Source organism: Scomber japonicus, chromosome 15 (genome assembly GCF_027409825.1).
Source record: "Scomber japonicus isolate fScoJap1 chromosome 15, fScoJap1.pri, whole genome shotgun sequence".
NCBI classification, from domain to species: Eukaryota; Metazoa; Chordata; class Actinopteri; order Scombriformes; family Scombridae; genus Scomber; species Scomber japonicus.
This window is the reverse complement of record NC_070592.1, coordinates 8,838,990-8,858,455: the sequence shown is the minus strand read 5'-3', so window position 1 is coordinate 8,858,455 and position 19,466 is coordinate 8,838,990. Positions and strand designations below refer to the sequence as shown.

Sequence of the window (19,466 nt, the reverse complement as noted above, 5' to 3'; positions counted from 1 at the left end):
TCCCAGCCAAGCGGACCATGTCCATCCTGTGGTTGGGAAAAGGAGAAGGGAAGGTCCGCAGCAGACGAAAGGCGTTACGACCCTCTGGGCTATCATTAGCATTTGGAAGGAAAAGTTCTTCTGCTCCCGTGGTGCTACGTGTTTTAAGGACACATTAAATTGAAGAGGTGGCTTGGGGGTGAGGAGGGTGAGGAGGGGGAGGGGTATTTTATTCATTAATATCAGTGAATCTGTTCTGAGGACTTGGCGAGATGAGGAGGCGTCATAAAAAGCAAAGTGAGTGGGCAGAGGTGTGTCTCCGTAGACGGACCTGCTGCAAGATGAGACTGCAGATGAAATGAGAAAATATATACTTGACCTCTTTCTTGTTGCATTTGTAATCACTGAAGCCGTGTTTATGCAAAATACAGCAAATGATGTTGTACTTGAGTCGTGATATGCCCTTTTTACAAGAGGTTGGACGATAAATCGATTTGGCCAAGCATTGTACAAGGTAAGTGTGTGTGTGAGGGAGAATTAAAGGTGCAGTGTGTAGAATCTAGCGCCACCTAGCATAACAGACTTGGCAGAAATTGAATTAAATTATTAGAGCCATGGGCGGAGCGGGGAGGTTGCTATGGTTCCGAGGGCTGGATCTCGAGGACATTGGGCAATCAACCTGTCAATCAGGACGTAGCCACGCCCTAATGTATACCCTGCTTTATCGTCAAATATAAAATCAGGGAGGCCAAAATGTCACAAAGGAACATCATACTGCATTGAAGAAGGCTTTAAACTAGCGATTGAGACCATAAACACATTTTGAAAACGTTTACTGAGGTTAGAAATCAAGTGAGAAGTTGGTGAATTCTCCATTGACTTGTACAGAGACGGAAGTCCTTTTGACACCAAAACGGTCGCCCCCTGGTGGCCTTTTGATAGAATGCAGTTCTAAGTTACTCCCTGCCTGATTCTTACTAAACTTCTCTCAGGGTTTTGATGTCAGAAATGATTTATTTTACTGAACTTTTTGATTAATTTCCAGTGAGATATTAACGAGTTTACACAGGGACTTTGCTTTTGTTAACATTACTGCTGCTGCTCCAAAACATTATTTAGTTGTAATTAAAAACATAAATCAATTCTAATCCTCTTCTAAATTGAATCTTTTTTTTTTAAATATAATTTCAAAAAGCCAATTTCTTTCGTAAATAAAAAATCCTTCTGTACAAAGGAGTTAAGTTTGTCAATGCCATAAATGTGCTTTAATTTGATTGCCAATAAAGAAATAGTGCTGATCTCAAATATTTTGTCTTCTTTTTACACGACATAATGTTTTTAAATGTTTTTGAAGGCTGGATCTCGAGGACATTGGTCAAACTTTAAGATTATTTCCAGGTTTAAATAAAAATATCAGAAATTTTCTATGTGTGTGACTTTTAGATGTGACTGTATAGTTCAGAGTCCACCATCAAACGGGGGTCAAGAGCCTCTCGCACCTTTCAGAAGTGAAAATTGGGGCGCTGCAAATGACAACTTTTGAAACTGTGTTACTGGCAACCGAGACAATCAACACACTTCACACAATGACTCACCAGGTGTTGGAGACAGTGGGCAGGATTTGAACTTCTCTCTCTCTCTCTCAAGCGCTTTTTAAAATTCTTCACACATCCACTTCCTCCAGTACTTCCCACGTGTTCAAATGAGCGCAACATCTTTTGAGGTCCTTCGAGGATAGACTGTCATAAAGTGTGTGGCGTTATCCCCCTATTTGAATAATTATAACATCTCGCCTTCAATCAATGACGGCATAGACATGGTCAGACACACCACGGGGTGCAAAATACTTTAAGAGCTTTAATTATAGCAGATAGATGAGTTAGATTTCTTTTTTTTGTACACTGTCGAATAAACACACATCTTTTGGCTCTGAATGAAATTGCTCCTTTTCTCTATTTCGGCCTATCATGATTTATAAAGAGCTGTATTTATCAGTCAAATGGGGTTAAAAAGCAAACTGTGATAAGCCTATAATCTTCTACTAAAATTTGCTTTTTTTCCCTCTTTTTCTTTTTTTTTTTTTTTTAAATCGGAGATGTCTTGAGGCCGAAACAAACGGTTTATCTAATGGCCTGTGAGTGCACTAATGCCTACTGTGGGTTGCCTGGAGCCACAGTGAGTCATGCCATTCTCAAAGCACTCCTTGGACTTTTTATAGAAGCAGGTTAGCTGCGTGCCAACGATGCCCACAGTTTCCATGAGGGAAACATGTTCTTGGCGAGCGCTCGCATTACATTCTGCCTTCTGCCACTCGAACTGGCATTGAGATGATAGTGGACAGCAGGTGTTTAAATAATGACACTGACCTAAAAGTACTGGTGGTTTATAAAAGCTGGTCTTTTCATTTGAATAAATACGCAAATCCGATGCAAATTTTTAAAAAACTTGTCGTTGGTGTTTACTAGAAGTTCTGGCTGAATTTCTTTGTGTGCATCTTACAATGCGTTATATCTATATCCCTGCAGGGGTTAAAACCTCTCAAACTGGTTATCAAATGTCTATAATGGATTTTCTAGGGGCTTTTAACTTTCCTGATTAATTTGTTGCAGATGATTAATTTCAATCTCATTTTCCTCTCCCGTTTCCCCTTTCAGCAGAAATTTCACCTTTGCAGCGCACACATCCTGAACTGTCATCTATTTTAAAAGGTTAGCAGTGGAGAGGCACTCAACAAAGAGAAGATCTTGATAAATAAGAGGGAACATGTATAAAACTTTAGAAGAGGAAATGAATAACCTTGCAAAAAAAAAGAAATCAGAAATTCAGTACAAAGAATTTTTTTTAAAAAGTCTACCAATAAGGGCCTTTTATTGGTTCTCGTTTTGGAGAGGCTACATGCTCTAAATGTGGAATAAGGAGGTCTAAGTTTTTGCTTTCCTTTGTAGTTTCAATTCATTCAATAATATAGGATGTCTAGCACAGTGTTGGCGGTCAAGCATACTGGGCCAAATCCTGGTTGGCTAGTTGGACCATCACAAAACAAAACAAAACCATAACAGTTCACATACAAATCAAATCACAACATCTATATATCTGTGCATATGTAATCAACCCTGCCCAATCAAAGCACCCCGCACCTCCCCCCCCATGCTCAACCTCATTTCATAGATGATGTGGCTCGCTCAGACTACCTGCCAGCTGCTGTGCTTGATAACTGCAATGATATGACAGCCGTCTGACAGGCTCATCTTTCTCGGCCAGTCTCAGATTGACAACCTATTCCAGCTGTCATTCTGTCCTGCTTGACACCGCTCCATTCATCCATCTGTCATTTCTCATCCGCTACCCAAGCTCTCTTCCATCCAACTCCTCCCTTCCCACTATTTCTCCATTTGTCTGTTTGGCTGCGACAACAGAGAGCGAACCACTGGGCAAGTCAGCTGTTCGGGCCACCTGAAAACAAAGCCGTGGCCTTCGGAACCATAATGCTCTGTAATGTCACACCAGGTGGACTTGCCAGAGGCTAGGCTGCGGAAATAAAGTCATCCCGTCTCAATGGGCCGATGAGAATGAACACGAGCACAATAGCTGAACAATGGCCACATCTGCACCAGAAAAACAAGAGAGTCAGTGCTGCCAAAATGGAAAGATGCCTATTGGCAGACATACAACTGGCAGGGTAAAATTATACTTTTGACTCTGTGTTTTTCAAACAAAACCAAAAACATTTATATAACCAGGGAATCAGTATCTATTCTGAATACTAATAAAACCCTAAATAAAACATGCAATCCTGCAAAAAACATAGTAACAGTAAAATATGATTATATAAATCCATCTTCCAGCATAAAAATTCAGTGGTTTCAACACTTGCTTTAATTTAATTACTTGAAGGGACTCCGGCTGATATGCGGCATAATCAGGAGCAATTTTGTGTTTTCATCCCGTTTTGCTTTCCACTCTCTATTACCACGAGCTTATCTGTCTCCTCTACAAGAAGGACCCCATTTATTCCAAACTTCACTGTCTTCTTTTTGCACAGAACAACTTTTTGATGCGTGGGAAATTATAATTCAGGTTTTTTTTTTTTTATCGTTTCAAAAGATCTACTCCTCTTAGCAATAAAAATGAATTCAAATATCTTTTTTTTTATTATTATTTAATTGCTTTGACAATAAGTCTTAGTAAATACCTAAATCTGTGGGCTTTAGCTACTTGATCCCGATACAAATCTTCAGGTTTTAATATGTCCTAATTATTTAAGAGTTATGGAAAGCTACCACATGGCGACCAGGGATCAGAATTGAGGCCAGTTCTTTGCCAAATGGGAATGACAGGGGAGTATTCCTAATCCCAACACTTCCCTATTTGTGTAGGAGCAGGGGACATGAAACTCAAAAGTCCACAGCTCCAGTAGAATACATTAATATTCAGAAAAAGAAAAGCGGATATTGTGGATTTACTGTTGCACCTATAAACCAGAGTTATAGAAGAGGCAGAGGTTGTGTCACTCGTTCTAGGACCTGCAGGAGCATCATCACTCAGATTAGTTTGAGTTACGGGGTTTAGTTTATCTGCATAGAGATAAAAAGACTAAAAACAGCCTGTGTTGAATTGCAACAATTTCACACAAAGCAGCAATTCGAAAACTCAATTACTCATAAAAACTGTGCAGAATTATATAAAACTTACCTTGAAACAAGAAAAAGACAATTAAAGACTTTTAATTAAGACTTAACAGAATCTAAATGACAACAGCACACATATCATTTAACAGGTGCCCAAAGATAGCCGGCCAATTAGCTAAGCGGAGATCCAGCCAATAGGTGCAAATGATGATTTAAAGCATGCAGAGGTACCTACATTATTACATCAAGCACCATTGCGTGACTACAACTACCTGACCTTGATAATAGCCTCTACTTTGGGATTTAATTGATTAATCCCGCTCTTCACTGCTGATGCTAGACAGCGAATTTCAGGGGGAGTTCCTGCAAAATGTTGGAGGGATTAAAATGAAAGGAAAAATTACTCAAGAATAAGCCGAGTTGAGCTATTTGAACTATTCAGTAATGCTTTAGAGATGCTTTAAGCAGCTGATCTTATTAAATGGGCTCTCCTGGTAAGTACAGCTCGTACAGCTACAGAAGACATTCAATTTAACCTGAGGCCAAGACCCGAAAAATAATACATCAACCTTATGCGCCGTGCATGCAAACGTAAAGCACAGATGCAGTACATGTATATATATATATATTAACACTCAAACAAAACTGATGAAGCAGTTTTTGGAACAATAAAATCGCGCTTTGGCTCAACCACCGAAACCTCCCTCAGATTGGAAGCCTGGCAGGCATTAGTTTCTTCCACCCCCCTCCGCCTCCTACCATCCTACCACTGTCTCTCCTGCTCCTCTTTTCTTCTCCTCTCTGTATGCAGGTGCGCTCGCCCACAGGGCTGCATGCTGACTCCTGTCAGTAAGAGGACAGGGATGTATGATAAGCACAGATCTTCGCTGTTTCCCTCTGCCCCACTTGCACCCCACCATCCTTTGCATTTCATCCAGAGGGCATCGAGGACCATTTCAAAGCCGAAGCGAGAAAAGAAGAGATGGTAAACAGTGAGGCTGAGCGAATATTCGAGGACGGCTTCACCGCCAGTGATCTACAGTAAGCACAAACAAAGTCACAGGTCTCCTCACAGGCAGACACTGGGCTTTCTCTTCTAAGTATAACTTCACAGGTTACTCCCTCAGGAGAAGCTCTACTTTAGGTTTGGCTCTGCAAATGCATCCTCTACACCTGTTGGTCTTACAATATTTGGTGTTTTACAGGAGTTTCTCAACTGCTGGTAACACAGGTCTAACTATGCAACCCCTTCCCAATCATAAAACAAAGACTACACCCTGTAAACTCTGACCAGTATTACTTATCCAACATGTTTCTATTCACTGCTGGAAAAATGCGTAGGTGTGTGTGTGTGTCTATGTGGGTGTGTCTGTGTGTGTGGTGCTCAGGGAACTCGAAGTATGTAGACAGACTGCTGACCTGGCACACACACACTTGTTCGACTCATGCGCAGAACTATCTCTATAAAGAAAAACACAAATGAGAAACGCGCTCAAACAGGCGTTTAAAAGAAGGGCCGTCAATTACAGCTCGGCATTTGTTAAGCAGACACGTCGTTCCTTCTGTTTTTCCCCCGGACAAATGGCTTCTGCAGGCTGGGCGGTCATGGAACAACAATCACATCAAACCGCCCATGACAACGCACAACGAGCAGCTTGACAAAAGCTGCCATCAACCACGCAGGCATCTCCGCGCTGTGTGACACACACAGTATGGATGGTTGTGTGAGGGTGTGTGTGTGTGTGTGTGTGTGTGTGTGTGTGTGTGAGAAGTTTATCCATTGTTTCCTGTAGATGAGAACACTGGGGATAAATTTAGCTCTGCTACCCAGGTTTGTGCCTGAGCTCATTTTACGATCAATTCCTGTAAGAGACACCTTATTAGACATAATGCTTTTTGGAAATGTGTGTCAAGACATATCAGGACTGCACAATATGAGGACAAATGTCACAATAAGGCCTCTGACATGACAATATATACTCGCTAAAGCACATATCTTGCTGTATCGACATCATATTACTTAAACATGGTCTTATTTTTCATCATAATAATGACTTCCAGCATCACTGTTGAATGGACTGTACTTATGGACTGTACTCATATATATATATATTTCTAGTCTTTATGACCACTCAAAGCGCTTTACATTACATGTCATTCACCCATTCACACACATACACTGCTTATCTGGGGAATTTAACCATTCATTCACATTCACATTCATACACCGTTGGCGCAGCAACGGGAGCAATTTGGGGTTAAGTGTCTTGCCCAAGGACACATCGACATGTGGACTGGGGGAGCCGGGAATTGAACCACCAATGTTCCAATTAGAGGACGACCGCTCTACCTCCTGAGCCACAGCCACCCCGGGATGATGATTGATGTTGATCACTTATAATAAGTGCTAAATGCAAAGAGGCACAGCTGTAAGGAAACTATTCAATGATTAGTACAACCTGTCCTTCAAACACACACTGAAGCTGTTACAGTACAACAAGTGAACATGACTCAACCCAAGCTGGTGATCTGAAACCAATTAACTATAATATGTTGGTTAGTGAATGTACAGTACAGTACAGTACAGGAAACACTGCCGCCTATACCCTAACTATAAAGATGTTAGCAGCAGGCTTGGGTTGGGTATAATAACTTGCTTGTTTTGCATTGCTGCCTTGTTTGAAAGTTATAGGAGCACAGGATCACAGTCTACAGTCTTTAATAAAAAGGGAAAAGAGTTGAAACGCAGAGCTTGAAGCTGTCAGAGGACAATACTCTTAAAATCTCATTAGTGTACGACTGCCAAAACTAGCAAGAAGACTGCAGTTCAGAAAGGTGGAGCGGAGGACCAGCTCAAGGTAATTTGTAATGAATAATAGACAAGGCTACATTGTAGTGTAGCTTATACAAGCGGCAGGCTATGCTGGACCTCTTCCGCCAGCGTGAAATTAAATGTTAAATTAAAAAGGTGCACTATGTAAGATTTTTGGCTGGAAGTTTAGCTTAAGATATTCAATGGTGGTCAATCATTTTAAAAGGAAAAAGCCAAAAGTATAGTTTGTTGCAGCTTCTCAAATATGAGGATTTAAAGCTCTTATTGTGTCATACATGATAGTTAAATGGCTATATTTGGATTTTAGACTGTTGATTGGACAATATATATGACATTTGAAGGCATCAACATGTGCTATAAGAAATTATAACCTGCTATCATAACCATTTTCATACACTGTCTTGTTTTCAGTGCTGAAAATGTGGACAAAAATGTTCAAGGATGAATCAATTAGTCAATTGTCAGAATATTAGTCATTACTTTGATAACCAAATAATTATCTGCAGCTTCTCAAATGATGATTTTTAAGCTTTTTGTGTGTGTGCGTGTGTTATAAATGATAGTAAACTTCATATATCTGAATTTGGACAAAAAGTGACATTTGAAGACGTCACAGTTCATTAGTCGTAGTCATAGTTCATTACTCGTTTCGGCTCATTTCACAGGAGGACGAAACATCAGTTAATGCAGGTTTAATGTTTTGTGCCACTGTTGCTCAGAGATGTCAGTTGAGACTTTTTAATTGCGTTTACTGAGACTTCCAAGGTGTCATTGAACATGCTGTCAGCTCAGAGACAGTGAAGCCTGTCAGTCATTGCGGATATGCAGGCAGAGATAGGCCGATGTGAAGAACCAGCCTAACCGGGCGGCGGCAGGAGGAGGCCTGAACACCGGAGCATGGAAACAGAAATGAGCCGTTTGTTTACAATAGAGCTACTTTTGCTATTAGATAACATTAAAACAGGACTTTAACATTAATAATCGGTCGTAGTTATTGTCCTGCATTGCAAATTGATGCTTGAAAGCAAACAATATTGAACTGTTTTGTAGTTTTTTCCCCCTAGAGCTCCTTAATATGACATACTGAAGATGCAGCTTTATATTAACTTGGCTAGCTAGGCAGATAGTAGCAGCTGCTAGTAGCTAAAACAACCTGAATTTAACCTGCTGTAAGTTTCACTACTGTAGATCTATTAATGTCACTTTATTAAGTTTAAGTCGGGTGAGAAAGCACCCATTTAGATTCCCCAATATGTGGTCAGACATTGTAGAGAGTTGCATCGGCTGCTGCAGTTGTTGGCCGGTGAGACAGATGTTCGTCTCAGCTGCATGATCTAATGTACTGACTCTATGTTTCCGTAGCGGGTTTGATATTTTGACAATGACATAAGTGTAAGCGGCGAGCCTTACGCTACACATTCAGTGAGTATTCATTCTGCGAGAGTAACAAATTGAGCTCCCTTCTCTGTGCCGTCACCCTCCATCAAGGCATTTGTGACTCGCGTGGCCTCCGGGCTGCTGACAAGCATCTCTTGTTAGGGTAGCAATCTTGCCAACACCATCAGAATAGTTCCACCAAACTGGCTGACAGGCTAATTGGGGGACTAGAAAAACTCAGACGTCAGCTACTTCAATTCAATGTGAATAAATTGACCAGTGCTTTTCACCTTTATAAAGAATACTGCCCTTTTGTTAATGTCCTGGACAGCTTTGTGGAATAGTTAATAAGAGGCTGGAAAAACACAAACTTTTAAAATGCACAATCCACAGCCGGAGGAGCAGCTTCAAAAAGAGCTGTCACCGAAAAAAAAAAAAACATGCTAATTATTTTTGGAATAATTAGCACACCTTTAGAAATTAATCTATTATAAATTACACCCTAAACAAACAATAAAACAAAGAAATCTGGTATGAAATTGTGTTTGTATGCCTTTCATTGTGCTAGCCAGTGACTTCCCACTGCCTGACAGAAGCAGCTCATCCACAGCTGCCCCTGGTGCCCTGAAACAGATACGTCACCCTCTGTCTCACACTCACACTCTCACACACACACACACTAAAGCTTGGATTCACAGACTTCCCCTGCTATACCTGGCTGACACTAGTCTGTTGGGAGCTCAGCCTGGTAAATGGCACTTAATCATCAGGGGCTTGACATCAAATCCCCTACCTAACTGAGGAGAAAGCAGCAAATAAAAAAAAAAGTTCTGCTGATGAGAGACTGAAAAAAAACTGAATGTGTTAGATGTCCTGTGTCCTGCAAGTGTTGTAATATCCGTGACTTGTGTGCAAAGAGTTTTGGCCTCTGAGGCTGGAGTCGAGACTAAAGAACCAGAGTCAAAACAGTCATTATCTTTTGGCATTGTGGTATGCTATGAAATGACTAATAAGTTGCTATGGTAACTCCAATCTACTGTATTATAACAAGGACTGAGATAATGTGATTCTAGCCGGTAATGACTGAGGGTAACAGGACACCGTCGATCGGCTGAGTATTTCATACACTGTTAGACAGTCGGTCTGGAGTTAAGGCAGAGTTCACAGCTCTGGCAAAGTGTCTGGTAGAAAGATCAATCATGACTTATTCCACATTTTCCCACAGTACCGCCTGAGCTTCCCATAAGCTCCAGCTGCCGGCAGAACAGCAGACTACTCATTTAAGTCCAGCCGGCTGCTTTATTATATTAATGTTTGTGTGCATTTATGACCACTGGCCTCTGCTTCAAAACAATATGAGCATGATGATAGAGTAATGTGCTTATCCGTCTGCTTCAGTCCTGCTCCTACACGTGCTCTACAGGAGTGTGTGTGTGTGTGTGTGTGTGTGTGTGTGTGTGTGTGTGTGTGTGTGTGTGTGTGTGTGTGTGTGTGTGTGTGTGTGTTCAGCTGAGAGGTGGTGTCCTGCAGAGTAGAGTGCAGAGGGTTGTCTTCAGTGTTTGATCGATATTAGCAAAACAACTGATGACAAAAACACAGACAGAGGACATCCTCATTGGAGGAGATACTTGACGATTAGAGCCCGACCGATATATTGGTCAGTTGATATTATCGGCCGATATATCAGTATCGGCGTTACCAATATTTTTAGTTATACAGGCAGCATTTGATGTATATTTGCATGTATACTTTTTCTTAAATCAATGTAAAAACGCACATACACCACACAGTCGTTTATACTATAGGTTAAATATATGAATGAATAAACGAATGATCTTCATTTACATTGAGCTTTTTACAGCGGAGCCCCCTCTCTAAGACACATTATAAAACACACACACTTAAAGTAATAGGCATATGTCATATGACTCAGACTCAACACTCAGGATGATAGTGAAGATGAAGACGACTAGAAGTTGAGTTGAAGTTGGCTTTTATCTGGGGGCACACATAGACTCTGTAGCTGGCTATTTTTTCCCCACTGACTATCTCCTCCATATCCTCGTGGAAAGCTGTGTACTGCACTAGCTAATGTGTTGCTGTGCCAGCAGCTGCTCCTGGGATGGCCTAATCTACTTTTAAACAGGTGTCATGTTTTTGTGTGTGTGAAAAAGACAGAAGGAGAGCGAAAGAGAGCGAAAGAGAGAGGGTGTTTGTGTGTGTGTGTGTGTGTGTAGGTGAAAAAAGCCCACACCTAAAAGCTGCAAACCCCTCACTAATTTTAGCAGGCTTTTTCAAAAGAGCTGAGGTGGTAACATCACTCGTGGGGGGGGGGGGGGGGGGGGGATTTCTTTTTCACAGCACTTAACAACTTTCAGTAGCATAGGATGTATTATTAAACGGGTCAGAGGCACTAAAACATCCTTTCTGATGTATTAACTGATATGAAAGTGTTTGCTTGAGATGTAAGATGATGGTACAAAGCATCTTTTGAAACTGCTGATGTTTCAGGGGTCAAATCACACTTAAAATCACCAATTAACGATCAAAAGCAGGTAAAATAAGTGGATATTCTCTTTGTGTCTCACAAGAAGTAATATAAGTGCCTCTAAAAGCTCTGCACAACTAAACCAGAGGTTACTTTGGATGTTTTTTGGATAATAACAGCACCAAGGAAAGCGGCAGCTACAATTTTCCGATTTATGATTCTTAAGAGAAATTCAAGAAAGAGGCAGATGAAAAAGAGCTGAGAAGGAAGAGTTGAAATGAAGATGTGTTGTGATACTTTTAGAGTATGTAAGGCAGCTTTCCAGCAGTTCTTGGGCTCAAACATTTTATCCTAACGTGGTCAAATTGCTGATGTGAGGATGTGTGCACAGCAGCAGATGGCACCAACACTACAATCCCAACTGTCTCTAACCATAACTGTCTCTAACCATATCTTACCATATGTGCATTATAATCACTGCTATAATGGATTATACCGTGATTATAAACTACTCTAAGCAGTCACTGGGTGCTATGAGTAAAGACAGAAAAATATCATTAAATCCTTATGTGTTCCCACCCGGGGTCTCGCACCCTGATCTCCCAGACCACAGACTGCTATGCTAACGAGCCAGCCAAAGAATTAAGCCGTTGGCCGACGTCCAGCACATCTAGTCATCCGTGGTCGTTACTCTCGAGGGGGCACGGCCTGCACTGTGACATTATGCAACAACCACATACAAAATCCAAAAATGTATTTATATGTTAACAGTTCATAAGAGAAAATGAGTACTGTTATATTACCTATTATAGAGATTATTTTTATGAAGCATTGTGAATATATCACTATAAATATACAGTGCTATAAGCAGATTATAATACATTATAAGTATGTTTATAATACAATAGAAAGATGGGCTCCATAGAAATGTTCACAAACTAATACTGTGATAAAATGACAGTTTATGAATTGATATACTTTACTATATATCAAGACAAAGAAATATATGGAAATGCTATCACAAGTTACCGAACTCCAAACTTACTCCTTGAAATTATAGTTAGCACTGATCCCATCTGATTGATCAGTATTGATGCCAATACCAGTGGATCAATTGGATCAGGTATCTGCCATTCAGGTTTTCTGCTATTCTTCAGTCACAACGAGCCACAAACTCAATCTCTGATTCCACATCAATCCCTGATCTCATGTTACATCACATTAAATTAAATCCAAATGAGCTCCGCAGTTCTGATATTGGATCAATACTCTTGATACGACTTGGGGGAAGAGAGATAAAAGTAGCATCGCTGCATCTTTTAGTTTAAGCTGATTATTGGTGTGACAAACACTTAAGTATTTAATCATATAAAGCAGCTGAACCTTTGGGGCTTTCTACATGAAAAAAAAAAAAGAAGACTGAATCGATTGTCAAAGGCGACTAATCGATTCATCAACTTGTCATTTGAGCGTGTGAGTTCGGCACTAAAAGCGAACATCCTGTATGACACACGGGCCAGCATCCATCCAGACCTTGAACAAAAATCCAGTCATGCGAAGCAGAAGCACTTCTGATGCTGACAGGTCGTAGAGCGAGTGAGAGTGTAAATGTATGTGTGTGTGTGTGTGTGTGTGAATGTGTATGTCTATCTTTTCTTGCTAAAGCAGCTCGTATCCAGCTCATTATTTGCTTGACAGAGACGATGTCATCCTCCACCCACCTCCTCCTCGATCCACTGTCAGAATGGACTCTATTCCCTGACATAACCAATGTGGGAAAAAGCTTGACAGCTCCTCCCATACAGTACATGTGTGTCTCTCACCAAACAGGTTCTCAGTCTACTTAAATCTTCTTTGCACTGATTCAATAAACACACAAATCTTTTTTTCTTCTGGAGGAGTAGAGCACCAGCAACTTGGCAAATAACAGTACTATTTAACAAAGAGGGATATATTTGTATCAGCGGGGTCAAAGAGTTGCATCTCAGGGAGCTTACGTGTAGTAGTAAGTAGTCATAAAACAGTCTTAGCAGCAACTATCCTTTGACTCACTGCTTTATGAGGATTGAGCTGCGATTGCTTAAAAGAACGTGTAATGCATTTTTAAGTCAGGACACAACTTTTTTAATTACTTTTATAAATGGGAAAAGACAAAAAAAAAACCTAAAGCCCAGCTGGTGTTAAAATGATCAACAAATATTAGGAAACTAAAAATCAGCAGAGCCAGATAACAGGCACGTCATAGCAGGGGCTCGTCTACAAAACATCAGTGCAGCTGGTGGATGTTTGCATTGTGCAGAATATGCCTGACATTTCAGTGCTTATCAATTCAATCTGGATTCTTTCAAATTGCCAAGCTTGTTAGATGTAATGGTTAGTTGCAGATAATTTGAAGCTCTTTGCAGACTCAGAGAAGGGAAATAAAAAAATAAAAAAAAATCAATGACAGCATCCATGCATTCAGACTACAACGGCACTAATCATGTGCATCTAGGAGTGACAGACGCTTCCAATTAGAGCTGTGACCATAACTGCATCACCGTGGGGTTGAGCTCATTACCGTCATCACCACAAAAACAATTTTTTTAAATGTCAAACACGGCTGGATGAGGGTAGGTTTGGAGAATCTGTGTATAGCCTCTGCTTTTCTCTGGGATCCAAGCCGCAAGACCTTGGCATCACCCCACGAGGACAACCGCCCAGAGGGGACGTCGGAAGCAGCGCCCGGCAACCGAGCCAGCATCCAAGCTATAGGCTAACCCCAGTCTTCCTCGCCATCGACAACAGACTATACTAGACTGCTTCTGACCTTAGACAGGATAGTTTTATTGTACAATCAGACCTGAGGTGGTGGCTTGTGTGTTTATTAGGGCTGGGTATCAGTACTCGTTTAAGTATACGTTTAAGGTATCAACCTAAATTAATCGATACCAAGTAGTATCGAAACACCACGATACCTGCAATCCATCCTTTTTGCAACCAGAGCTAGAAAATATGACTACCTGTATGGACTCACAGCCAATCAGTGCAGGTGTTCTTCAATGAAAAAATATCTAATGTGGAGGAATGGCGGCATTTTATGTAATTTAATGCTTCTAATCACATGATGTATTGGTATTGTAAATTTTTTAACGATACCCAGCCCCAATGTTTATATTAACAAACAGTGGTGTATGAGCTTCTAGCAGTCAAATGTAAACCCGTTTCTCTATTAAAATGATTTTAGTACTGTAATAAACCACCAAACCGTGAGGACACGTTGCTTTTTCACCGCCATCAGAAAAAAATCCATACCGTCACAGCCTAATTTCCAGTTAACAGTGTTTTTCTCCCCATTCGTTACTGTTGAAATTGTAATACATGATTCAAATAAGCATGCTTTTCAATCTATAAAAAAAAAGAAAAAGGAACTGGTCTGGTCCTTCCATCAAAAGGTAATTAGAGAGCATGTAAGATGACACATTATACCAGAAAACATCTTTGAATAATCGTCCATTTGGTAACCTTGGCGAACACGGTGCTCACATCGAGGTCAAAATTTTATGTGTAAATCAATACGAAAAAACTCTCATGCTAAGACTCATGCTAAGACTACTAGACTATACACACACTGACACATTCCTCAGAGAATTAAGTGTTGTAAAAAAAAAAAAAAAGAAAAGTAGAGCAATGGTTCTTAGCAACATGATCAGGATTACACATGAAGTCAACTAAAGGAGGGGGTGGGGGGTGGGGGGGGTGCTGCAAGATTTATGAAGAATAGGCAAATGTGAATATTTCTCTGTGTTGATAAATGAATGGATAGAAATGTCTCCCTTATAAAAAAAATGATGACCGTTTGCAGCTTTTATACTTCTTCCAACAGTTAAAGGAACGATCCAAAAAATACAAACAGTCTAAAAAAAATCTATGGCTTTGTTGCTGAATGTGCCATTTTGCACCATTTAAGCCTCCAACAGACGAGCACTGATTTGTTTTTCTCTGTCCAAAAGTCTTAGAAAAAATGTTATAGACTACTTAGATGTTCAGATGCAGACTAGGCTTTGAAACTTCTGACTATCACAGAATGCCTTTTGCTTTATTTTCGGTGACATGTTGCTTAAAAGCTGTAGAGTTGTAGCTCTGTAACTGCGGAAAGCTTATGCCACTTTATCGCTCGGCACTGTCACTGTGTAGTGTAGCAAAAAAAAAAAAAAAAACATAGCCATAGGTTATATATACCAACTGTGTGACCACCCAGGATGATAATCGGATATATGAAGGCTGAAATGGAAGAATGCAACCCCCTATGAAGAGCGTGTAACACTTGGGACCACTCTCTCACACACACACAAAGCTAAGGTCATTCCTCGGTGCAAATCCAAAAGGCTCTAAGCTCTCAATCATGTCGAAATATGGTGACCCCCCTCTCCAAACCCCCAAAGCCTTGGCCCCCTTGGCTTTAAAATATAATCAAGTTATCAGCGTAATTAAAGAGGCAGGTGTCACCCTGAGCAAGATGGAGAACCTGTCCTTGAAATGTAATAAATGAATGCATCAGCCAGTCAGTAGTGTGCCTGTGCCTGGTTGAATTGCCACAGGAGAGTAGTGTTTTGGGAGGGGGGTGGGTGGGGGGGGGGGGGGGGGGTTGGGTGGATGACAGTGCATTGCAACCCAGGCGGACACTTGTGGGCCCATCATGTGACACTGTTACAAAGCGGAATAATCCTGCATTGTGATGACTGACACACCAGACCGGATCAATTGGCTTCCGGGTTAAATAGTCTGCTGTCATGATGAACGCCGGGCTGTAATGTGCGCGAAAAACCTTGGTTGTCAAGTGCTTTACACTACACACAATACACACAGTAGCCTACAAGTTACAGCATCAGAGAGAGAGAGAGAGAGAGAGAGAGAGAGAGAGAGACGATCTATCTTAGTAGTAAAACATCCTCAAGCAGTCATACAGAGCACTGCTGAAGCTGTAAAAAAAAAAAAAAAAAAAAAAAACATATAACATATAAGAGACTATTTGAACTTCACTCACTCTGAATTGAGTTTGCAATGCATTAAAAGTCTCTCCATGCAAAGAGAAGGCATGCATGTGTTTCCTTCCACTTATTCGCACATTTACCTCACTCGATGCAAAGTTGTTCCTGCAGCTGGAGGCTCAAAGCAGCTTTTTACTTTACTTTTCTGACAAGTGGAGAGACGCAAAATCTCAACAACTGGACCAAGCAGCAGACTAGCTTAGCTATTAGTGTCATTAGTGTATCATCACTTTTTTTTTTTTAAATGTCAAGGTCCCTCTCTGTAACAGACTCCACATATATATTCAAAGTGTTTGCCTCCTCCAAGGACATCAGAGTAAAAAAAAATCCCTTCTTTTCATCACAATATAGAAACACAACTATTAACGTGCACGAGGAGCTGACGTTAGGCTGCATGCAAAACAACCACTGTTAAAAAAAAGTAAGACAGACAATAAAGTGAGAAATAATATAACGATTTGACTGACCCTGCAGGAGCAACCCGGACCCGGACCTCTTCTCTACTAGATGCTTTTATTACCCTCTCTACAAAGCGACCATTTAAAAAAGCAAGCTTACCAGGGATCAAACTCGTGGATGATGCTCTCGAACCGGATCACCGCGAAAAGTCTGGAGCTGAAACCGGCCAGGCAGGCCAGAAAAAGGATGCTAAAGGAGAGTAAAGACTGCCACCCTGCTGGTTGTGTCAGTCCGCCAGACAGGCCTCCTTTGCTGCTGCTGCTGCTGCTGCCTCCTCCTCCTCCTGCAGCCGCGGCGCCGGGTCTGCTGTTCCCGTGCACCGAGCTCCCGGCATTGGCGGACGCTTTGTGCTTGCCGTCGCTGACTGCGTGGTGCTCCGCCATTTCTGCGTGCTGTGTACGGTCGGATTTGCTCGGGTGTCCCTGTACAGCCACGCTCCCGTGTCTTCCTCCGGTCCGTACTGTCGTAAAACTCTCCCCCTCCTCTGAGTCAGTCAGTCAGTCAGTCAGTTTTTTTTTTATCCTCCCCCTCTTCCTCTGTATCCTGTGCACACCTCCCCTCCTCCTCCTCCTCCTCCTCCGTTAGTAAATATTTAATTCAGTATCGCTACTCCGAGAGACAGACGGTACATCCCGAGACTCATACTCATGCGCCACATACCGAGTCAGTCCGAGACACGATTGAATGCCGCTGGAAACGGGAGGGAGGGATGAGGCGGGAGGGGCGTCGGTAAAGTCCGGCGGCCTCTCACAGACCGACAGGTACGAGAGGGCGTGGATTTGAGTCCAACAGCCAATCAGAGAGCAGCATTGAGTGGATGGACAGGCGGCTCCACCAATGGGAACACACTCATATATGATTGCAGTTCATTGGAATAAGGATTATCCCCTGTTATACATACACTTATATATATGTATATAGAAATGTACAAAATAGAAATGACATGAACATTTTTAGACATACAACAAAACAATAAATATTAAATGTTTCAAAAAGTGTAGATTTAAGCAAGGAGCTTTTCTAGTCCTACCCTTATTTTCCCTTTTTTTTCTTTTTTTTTCTTTTTCTTTAATCCTTGTTACTCAGTTTGAAGTTAGCTGTATAGGATTTTATTTATTTATTTATTTATTTATTTATTTATTTTAGAGAATAACAAAGATAAGTCCAAAATCAGTTTTAAGGAGCATGTTTCTTTCATTGCAACCAAAAGCTATAGGCAGGTGAGAGAAGATAAATGTTCTCTGTGTGTGTGCAATATTTCTGTTCTGCCCTTGGATGTTCTGGACTGGGGCTGGTGTACTGGTAATAAAGATTGATGTGTCTCATCATTATTATGTCCCCCAGCAAAATACAAGAGCACAGCATTCATCATTCTCTTAAACTCAGGATGTATTTTCTCAACTTCCTCCCCGAAGCTTTGAAAGCCTATAATGGAATAAGACTCCCTTTTCTGAACATTTCAAATCAATGCTGAAGTTTTTTGATTGATCGTATACATTCATTTTGTGCTTGCACTGTTTCATATAACCATCACACATAGTCAGGGAGGAGTTATTGATTTATCTGAGATGTGATTCAGTCCCAATAGAAGGGAATAACAACAGTCCTCAGAGTAATAGCACAGGTAGAAACAACTTTGTTCTTGTACAGAAAGTCAACGTGGACATAAAAGTATTTTCCTCACCTCCTCTAAAACTTATCCTGCTTTATGTAAATCTTACACAGAGGCTTCCCTTTGAGCAGCGTATAATCAAAAGAGGCTATGTCTAAACAAATAGCGTCGTAATTTAATCACTGACCTCCAAAGCATTATTATAAATTCAAATGATTAATTGCTATTATCTGTGTAATACACCTGATTTCAAGGCCCGTTGCTTTGTGTGAATTATAGAAAAGTTTAAAAAGATATTGTGCATTTGAGCAGTAAAAACTAATCATCAAAGTTTGTATTCTTAGTCATATACAATATATAAAACACGCTGTTCATTAGCTGCAAATCTGCTTTTGGCACTTTTGATTTTAGAAAAGCTTATTTTCTGGTTTAGGTATTCTATAAATTGTCTCAAATTGCTATCCTTACTTTGCATCAACACAGTTTACAGCTACTCTGTCATCCATAAGTTAATGCTTTTAAAAGAAGTAAATGAAATATTCATGTGGGAGAATTGGACTGAAGTTTGAGCTGGCTTAAGAGGAGAGAGAGAAATGGGGAGATGGAAGGCAGATAATAAATGAGAGTAAAAAGATGATTATGAAAATTGATGGAGGTCATCATTGAGAGTAGATGGAGTGGCAGAAGTGGATAAGAGTTTTGAGTTCATGAATAGATCGCAGAGACCAAAGCTTGGTATTATAGACAGTATCGCAGGCATATGTTACAGCTGAAAGTCAGTGCCAAAAGGAGTCCTCACGCGCACACACAGTCAACATCCACACAGGCAATAGAGTGTGTTAAGACACAATTCATGCAAATACCTGTGTTCCCACACATAAGCACATGCATACTGATGATGACTGAATGACGTCTATGAATACACCAGCAGATACACCACACACACACACACACACACACACACACACACACACACACACACACACACACACACACACACACACACATATTCAAAGTGCCTCAATCATCATCAAGGCTCTATGCCACCATGAATACTCTA

The 19,466-nt window shown here is 40.9% G+C and overlaps 1 protein-coding gene across 1 annotated transcript in view; it reads right to left on the bottom strand.

The window, feature by feature from the left end:
• LOC128374212 (dolichyl-diphosphooligosaccharide--protein glycosyltransferase subunit STT3B) overlaps positions 1 to 17,307 on the bottom strand; it is an 86,494-nt gene extending 69,187 nt beyond the window's left edge. Inside the window, exon 1 of the mRNA XM_053334485.1 lies at positions 16,894 to 17,307. Within this exon, the coding sequence (XP_053190460.1) occupies positions 16,894 to 17,177 (284 nt within the window). The 5' untranslated portion in view covers positions 17,178 to 17,307. The remainder of the gene's footprint in view (positions 1 to 16,893) is intronic.
• Between the last annotated feature and the right edge of the window lie 2,159 nt (positions 17,308 to 19,466).